An 8363-nucleotide genomic window follows, 5' to 3' on the forward strand; every position below is an offset into this window, starting at 1 on the left:
ACTATGGTAACGAAAAGCTATTGCGTCCGCTATCCGACTACGGCCCATAAGGTAAATGTTAGTAACATGCTTGTCAGTTACATGCAGTAAAAGCTTTTGCAGCTATTGTTGCCAGATAGCACAAAATGCTTTTATGCAAAACTAAATAACTCATTTTATTCAAAGTATCAACTTGTTATTGCTACATGATCAGCTTCCCAAAAAGCACACGGACGAGATCATTTTTTCAATATCATTCTATACCGGTAGAAATCACAACTATTTTACACAATCTGTAGTTAGAACCTAGTAATTGTTGTTCTTAAATATTATGTGACTTCTTAAAAGATCACGACTCATGTAATAAGACAAGCATAAAAGTTTGTTAAACTATCACAGCTCCAAAAACTAAAACGACTCTGTATACATGAACACTGGCACAAGTCAATTAACATTACTTCGTTACAAAGCGTAAACGTATTACACTTTTAAAACAATTCAGAATGTGATGTATAGTTTAAATTTTATTTAATCTATACGCATGAACAACAATTTATGATCGCCACTCCATGCCTATTCACAAAGTATGTTACAACTATTTTAATGCAAACTTGTTTGAATTATTTCAATTTGCACTTACCTTTCAAGGTAAAAATGCTCATTACCATTTATTTTGCTGTTCGAATTATTAAACGCTAAGACAGTGATCTAAGGTCTTGCTTATAACTCGTAACGTCTAGGTCTAGGTAAAACTCGAGCCTTTAGACCCCGCTCGCGGGTAAAAGAAGGCCTTCAAAATGTCTGTCAAAAATTCGATAAAATTTCATGGCTTTCCTCGCAGGTTGCGGGAAGTCCTGGGCATAAAACTATATTGATAAAAACTCGAATTTGACTCAATGGCGGGGGGTTCCCCGTTAGTTGTTGACCTTGTATTATGATCATGAATTGTATCTTGTAAATGCTTAAAACTATCAACAAAAGAACTGTGCTTGCTATTTGTTAAAATTTCTAGCATCAATGTCATGCGAGCATTCTTACGCCTTGCCTCCAACAGCTCTAGATCTAAAAACTGCCTTGCTTCCGTAACACTCTGTTTTCCCCTCAAATCTGAAATAAAACGCACAGCCCTTCGCTGCACATTCTCCAACGATGTTATCTGCCTAACTAAATGAGGGTCCCATACCTCACCTGCATATTCCATTATAGGTCTACACAAGGTGAGGTATGCAACCCTCTTCACCTTTCTGGGGGCCTTAAAAAGCACATGCCTCATCATACCCAACCTCTGAGAAGCCTTTGCCGTCACCGAATCAATCTGCAAGTCCCAACTAAAATCACTAGTAATTTCAACTCCAAGATATTTAAAAGCTGATACATTCTCTAACGCTATTCCTCCTAAAAAATAATCCACAGAACTATCAAGACCGTTCTTACCAAACCTGACTATTTGACACTTATCAGTGTTAAACACCATACCCCAATGCTCAGCCCACCTTTCCAACAAAAACAAATCTTCCTGGAATTTTTGGGAACTATCTAAGCTGTTAACCGGGCAATAAAGAAGGGCATCGTCCGCAAAAAGTCTTATTGTCGATGTCTTTATAATGCTACAAATGTCATTAATGTAAACTAGAAAAAGAGAGGGCCCCAGCACGGAACCCTGAGGAACACCAGAAGTTACTGCAAGAGAACCAGACGCTGCTCCCTCTACAACCACTCTCTGCATTCGGTCTGCTAAAAAATGTGCTATCCATCTAACTACTGCTGAGTCAATACCAATAAATAACAGCTTTTCAATTAAGAGACCGTGAGGTACTCGATCGAAAGCTTTCGAAAAATCCAACACTGCAGCGTGTACCGAGTCATTTCCATCCACCATTTTCATAATGTCATCTACTGTTGTGACAAGTTGGGTAGTGCATGAGAGACCCTGTCTAAATCCATGTTGGTTTGGGTTGAGCGTTACATTAAGATGCTGATTAATATTGCTTAGTACTATATGTTCTAAAAGTTTGCATGCAATACATGTAAGTGAAACTGGTCTAAAATTACTGGGGCTGTCTCTCGAGCCTTTTTTAAAAATTGGTACTACGTTTGCCGCCTTCCAGATATCAGGCAGCTGGCCAGTATTAAGAGAATGTTGAAAGATAAGAGCTAAAATCTGACTAGTGACCACCACATCAAGACTGAGGTCCTCTTTCCTCAGCTGGTCAGGGCCTGGGGCCTTTCCGGTCTTCAGACCAATTAACAATTTCCTCACCCCCTCACTAGTAATTGTAATCGGACAGTTCCCTTCAGCCCAAAGCGGCTCTGAGTATGAACTGCTCCCAGAAAAAACACTCTGAAAATACTTGTTAAAAATCTCTGAAGTCTCAAAAGCTGATTTACCCTTAAAAATAACAGAGCCATGGCAGCTCTTCCCACTTTTCCTTCTATAAAATGAATAGAAAGGCTTGCTATCTCCCAAACTCAGTGGTTTGAATAATATTCTATCATAGTGGTCATATTCCATTTTCCTAAAGAGCTTTTTGTTTTGGCGCCTAGCCTGTTTGTACTGTTGTAGGTCTGTGTCCAGGCCACTTTTCTTGAATTTATCATACAATTTTCTTTGCGATCTTACACATTTCCTGGCAGAATCATTAAACCATACGGGCTCGTCTTTGTTTCTGATCTTTTTTGTGCATTTAGGTACATAGTTACTGACTGCTTCTTTCAAGTCCGTTTCAAAGATTTGCCATGTTGTGTTTATGTTTTACTTGTTTTACCTGTTTAGTTAACTTGACTAACTCAATTACAGTACACATTTAATAAAGATTGGATGCTATCTCTACAGTCAACGGTCACAACCTGCTGTATGAGTTTTGGCTTATATGGTGCAATTGGGCTGTTTGTAACAATGCTGCAACTGATACTTTATGTATGATGTACACAGCAACATGACGTACATATACATTATAAATTGATATTACATGTATACACAAATCAATAACTCAATACTCACCGACACTTAAACTGTTATCTTCACATATTTTGATGATCTAGGTCAAAGTAACTCTGTCTTATTTCATGTCGATCTAAAACCGGAACACATGTACTCTGGTACTCTATTTGTATCTGTAAATAGTTCAGCGTCTAAATGCATTATAGTATTTTCTTATTATACAGTGTGTACAACGTTTTCACATTCTCTGCAAATATAGGCTTTCATATAATTTTAACGTATGTTTGTCTGCTTACTTACTGGTATGTATAAAATGAACTTCCTTGCTTTCTTGTTGTGATCAATAATACCCAATAACACAGGTATATATTTTTTTATCCTAAAGCTCTTATAAAATAAAAAATGTATTGTTAATAACATTCAATACTTAAAATGTATTAGCATGAAATAAAACGACATGTTGTAATATATATATATACATGTATATATATATACAAGAAATAAAACAAAAGGTACTCAAAATATGGATGACTGCAAAAAAGGTGCCAAATGCATATCAAAACCATAATTAACAGCTGCACATATGAATACATTACACTCCATGCAATTTTACTGTTGAGAAGGCATCTATAATAGTGCATAAAGGTTTTTGTCTATATATTTGGGTTAACCTAATACAGCATAAAAATTTACTAAAAGGCAAAGGGCCCATTTTGAACACTTCAGTTTTATGTTATGAATTTTCACATAGTATATAATATAGCAACACAAAAAGCAACAACGAAATTATAAAATTTATTCTTAGCAAAAGCAAAGATGCCAATAGATAGAGAAATTACAAAACCAATGCTCGGTGATAATCAAGAGCCTACAGCGCTAACCTGGAAAAGTACTTTGAGGACACCAACGGAAAGTCCGAGAGGCCCTCATCAAAGCCGAAGTAGAACGAGGTCTGCTGGTATGACTCAGAGCCTTCGCAGTAGGACACCATCACCAGCTATGAAGTCTCTGAGCAAAGACAACAATTTACGAAAAAGCTCTTCCGGGTAAGAACAAATGGTTAACTGGATACTTTACGGTTAAAATGTGCATATTACACAATGTAACACTTCCTGTTACAACTTGCCATTTTTATGTAATAGAAAACTTGGAACGAGCTTTGGAAATTCAACAGATCTTGGAAGAATAGAAGGAGACTATGTTAAAAACTTGCAGCAGCAAATTTATTTTTTGGAACTAGAAGCAAACTATCTGAGAGAACAGGCAAAAAAGGCCACTGAAATGCACCCTAAGATGACAGCAGAAGCTGAAAGGATGCTCACCAAGCTCAGAGTAAGGATGTATAATTTTGTGAATATAACTTACTGATTTTAAACTATGGCTATATAATGTATATGTAACTATTTAAAATAAATACTAGAGCACAACAGTTGAATCCAATCACCTATTACAGTGGATATTATAAATAAACTGCTTTTCGATTTGTTACGCTGCATTAGAAACATCAGTTTACTTTATCAGGTTCTACAAGCTGATTCGGATAGTCTTCAACTTGAATTGAGACGCAGAGAAGATAGCTTGGAACTGGCCAATGATGAGAAGTACAAGATATTGGCAAGGCTGTCACAAGAGGAAAGTAAGTGCAATGTTGCCTTTTTAAGTTTTTCATAAACTTGTCCTGTAGGTTCTATTGCTCAATCTACATGTGCTCACTTGAGACAAATTCCTGTCAAGAATAAAATGCTCGCTCTTTTCTGTCATATGTATATGCCATAAATTGGTTATTTGACAGAGTTTAAACATTTTGATTTGTGTACACGGGTAGTCTTTGAATATTCTCTAGTACGTTCCAGGGTTCTTGCGAACAGAAGCTGGAATGTACTATTAACTAATAAACCATTGAATTTATAGGCCGACGTGTTTTAGCCTGAAAGTAATTTTTCTTGAGAAGAGACTCAGAAGAAATATGTTGGTCACTATTATTAGATGAAAAGGAAAGAATGAGAGAGATGTTACAAGATGAGCTGGCGGAGGTGAAAGCAGAACGAGATCGGATCACATTAGAGAATGTCCGACTAGACAACCAAATCGACAGATTGCGGGCAGAGAATGACAACAGTTCCGCTAAGCTACGGGAGTCTCAGCATATAATTTCTTTGGTTAAAGACCAGGTATGTTGCGCACAGAACGTTTACCAAAAGCAGCATCCTAGCTTCACAAATCCAAAAAAGTAAGTTGGCAGCTTGAGAGATCATAAGCTCAAAAGGTTAAAGAACATAGTGTTAGCGGTTGGATCTGAGACAAGACTTTGGTTAGTGGTGGTAAAGATGCAGGCTATTGTGCCAACATCCGAACTTCACATGACATTCAAAATGTTTTCTCAAGATGTTTTCTCAGATGTTATAATACATCTGCTTATGTATAAATTGATGAACAATAACCATTTGCTTTGCAGGAAAACTTTCAACTAATTTGTGCAGGAATTAGAACACAAACAGAAAAAAATTTCTTATAGATAGCTAAATGATTAAAATTGATCAAAATTAAAATTAATTACATTTTGTAATCATTACAAATGCTGGTTAAAAGTGGGAAGCACTGCGAACAAAGTTACTACATTTCTACATTTTATTTGTATCTTAAGGTTTTCTGTAATATTTCCAAAAATAATTTTTCAAATATTACTATAAAACACAGCGCAATTTGTTTAATTTAGTCTACGGCCAGAAAACCTGCAGAATTTTTTAATAAATAAAGAATATAACCACAAATTATATAAAGCTACATAAAACTAAATTAAAAACTATTCTCATGCAAAAAGCTAAGTTATTAGTAATGATAAGTCCTTAGGTTGTGTAGAAACAAGAGGTTGACTTGTCTCTTACAATCTATTTAATCAACTGACTAATATGCAAGAAGATAGCAAGCCGTGTCATATTAGGATAATGAGTCGCTCTAAACAAGAAACAATTATTGCGCAAGGTTATTGCTACTAGCTAGCCGACCTTGGGGAATAAGACCTAACAAGTAATAATAAAATGGTTTTTATTATTAATAATTCTAGCCATTTCTAATACCTAGAATTATCTAATTACTAGGCATGTTAATACTTAGCGAATATAGAAGCGAAATAACTTTATAAGGTTATTTTCAGCTCAAGGACGCTTCAGAGAACCAGAGATTGACTCAGTTCAGCCTAGAGGAAACAAGGAATAAGTGTATCGAAGCTCAGAACCGCGCTGACAAGGTTGAGGAGCATTACCTCAACACAACGCAAGTAGCTCATGAAGCACAAATCAACAACTATAAGGTTGGTTTATCGGCTGTGTTTAATAATTCTGCAGCAGGCCTCAAATTTCTTCCCTAATTTAAAAAGCGGAGCAAAGAACTAGTCTGCAGAAGTATACCATGAAAAAGGTGCACTTAACACGTAGTCTTACCCTAAAAAAGCTATGCGTGTCTTACCAAACCAAGCTATTACGGTTAGTTCGATAATATGCATATGTGATATGTTCAAAATTTACTAATTGCTAATGGTAAAACCAGGTTTTCGAAACCTCAATTTTTGCCAATGTGGAAGGTCACACAGTACTCTTTTTTAATATAGAGATAGCGGTTCCAATTTGATGTCTTACTGGCATGACATTTTCAGCCAGTAAGGCATCAAAAAACAGCAGTTGTGTTATTAAGACAATCAGATAACTTCCTATAGGACGAAGCAAGAGTCCTTAAGCTCCAACTGAAAGACCATGAAAGGCAGGTACACGATGAACGATACCTTAAAAACAAAATTCAAGATGAAAATGATCAACTGGCCAAGACAAACTCCCTACTGAGAAAACAGATTGATGATTTGGAATCTCAAGTCGTGCGGGTGAGAATGGATAAAAATATTGGAACATTTTATCACAAATTTGTGAGGTAAAATTCTTTAAAAAATAATCCAAAGATATGTTTAATTCATTGACTATGAAGATGAAAAACATCTCAAGTGAGCTTTATGACATTGTAACAAGTTAAGAAACCTACAATATAAGCTTCACTTCAGAAATGGGTGTCCTGAAAATTGTGGGGCGTAGGCAAGGTTAGCGGTACTGGTTGTAGGAGCAACAAACGAAAAATGACTTGGAAGTAAGTCAGTCTGAGGATCTGATAAAAATATCTATGATGTCTGACAAGGAAACAGAATTGAAGCTGACCCTGCGAAGTCTTCAGAAGGAGCTAGCCAATGAGAGAGAACGTTGTAACAGATTCCTCACGGAGGTACGAAATACTTGCAGGAAGGTCATCAACAGCCAATAGGAATCAATTTCCTTATTATCAAGCGTACATGATTTGTTATAAAACAAAATAGATTCACAACATCGAAAACCGTAACATGCATTTTAGATGTTACCTTTACTAGTAGTAAATGTATTTTCAACTGGGATAAAAGTTTTTGACATTCATCTTAAAAATGCTATTTTATCAAAGTATTCCCAAATATCGATGCTAATAAATATGCACATTTTTAGTTGAAGATCAACGAACAAGAGAAGTCTCAGCTAGAATCAGTGAATAATGCGGTCAAGATGGAGCTGACTGGGAGTGAGACGAGAACCACCATTCTGGAAAAAGATAATGCAAGTTTAAGAATGGATAAAGAAATTCTGACTGACCATGTGGCTGATTTACAAAAACAGGTATATTTCATATCTTACAGAAATCTCGCCTATACAATCCACACTGAATCAAACTACACCATTTTCCATGTCCCAGACCTAGGTATGTATTAATAGTTAAATCTTGCCAGAGTAAGTTGTTCTGTAGAACCCCTAAAGCTTAATTCAAGGTTGATTATTTTTTGTTGTGAGAGGATTTTTTAGGACAATTTACAATAGCGACTTACAATGCTGGACAGTAAATAATCTGATGTGTTGTTTCTAAATTTTAGTTGGCAGCGAAGGAAGGTTCTCTGTATGAAAGTAAACAGCAGATTAGAGAGTTGGTCAGTGATCTAAGTTTGGCTGAAGCAGATCGAGAGGAGGAAGAGAGCGCCCAGACACAGAAATGGCGAGAATTTGAAAACTTGGCAGACGGAATGAAGAAGCTATCCCGAACAATGGTACGAACAACTACGTCTTCTAAAGGTCTCAGAAACAGCAGCAAGTTTAGCTAAGAATCTACTATTCAAGGGTGAAGAATGACTTTTAGACTTTCACTCAGGAATCGTTAGACAAAGAGAATAGTAATAACAAATATGTATGTAGGTAGGCATTGTGTGTATTTTTGTATCTTTCTGTCGTTTGTAAGCTATTGTAGAAACACTAATGGTACATTTTGAATTTTGAACTGATGGTCTTGTAGATGAGCTAGATATTGGTCCGACATGTATGATTGACATGAACCCACCATACAAGTCTAGTATAAACGTGATTTATCAATAAATTTGATATTCTGTTAA

At 36.1% G+C, this 8363-nt stretch overlaps 1 protein-coding gene across 2 annotated transcripts; it reads left to right on the forward strand.

Annotated features, from left to right (window-relative positions):
• On the forward strand, positions 1 to 8358 carry LOC137385812 (myosin heavy chain, clone 203-like). 2 transcript variants are annotated; one of them, XM_068072378.1, is made up of 10 exons: positions 1 to 51; positions 3726 to 3966; positions 4063 to 4252; positions 4442 to 4556; positions 4907 to 5091; positions 6075 to 6230; positions 6633 to 6794; positions 7025 to 7204; positions 7456 to 7602; positions 7854 to 8358. In XM_068072378.1, the coding sequence occupies exons 2-10, from the start codon at positions 3737 to 3739 to the stop codon at positions 8076 to 8078; spliced, it is 1590 nt and encodes a 529-aa protein (XP_067928479.1). In that variant the 5' UTR covers positions 1 to 51; positions 3726 to 3736; the 3' UTR covers positions 8079 to 8358. The 2 variants fall into 2 exon arrangements, with proteins under 2 accessions (XP_067928479.1, XP_067928478.1); XM_068072377.1 differs by having other exon boundaries at positions 7025 to 7183; positions 7435 to 7602.
• Positions 8359 to 8363: the final 5 nt, after the last annotated feature.

Source organism: Watersipora subatra, chromosome 1, assembly GCF_963576615.1.
Source record: "Watersipora subatra chromosome 1, tzWatSuba1.1, whole genome shotgun sequence".
NCBI classification, from domain to species: Eukaryota; Metazoa; Bryozoa; class Gymnolaemata; order Cheilostomatida; family Watersiporidae; genus Watersipora; species Watersipora subatra.

What these genes read in the sequence shown, in the direction of transcription:
- LOC137385812 (XM_068072378.1), top strand. Translation starts at nt 3,737, where the DNA reads ATGCCAATAGATAGAGAAATTACAAAACCAATGCTCGGTGATAATCAA. An exon ending in TTTCTTTGGTTAAAGACCAG is followed by an intron (nt 5,092 to 6,074) that starts GTATGTTGCGCA and finishes GGTTATTTTCAG; the next exon opens with CTCAAGGACGCTTCAGAGAA. An exon ending in CACAAATCAACAACTATAAG is followed by an intron (nt 6,231 to 6,632) that starts GTTGGTTTATCG and finishes AACTTCCTATAG; the next exon opens with GACGAAGCAAGAGTCCTTAA.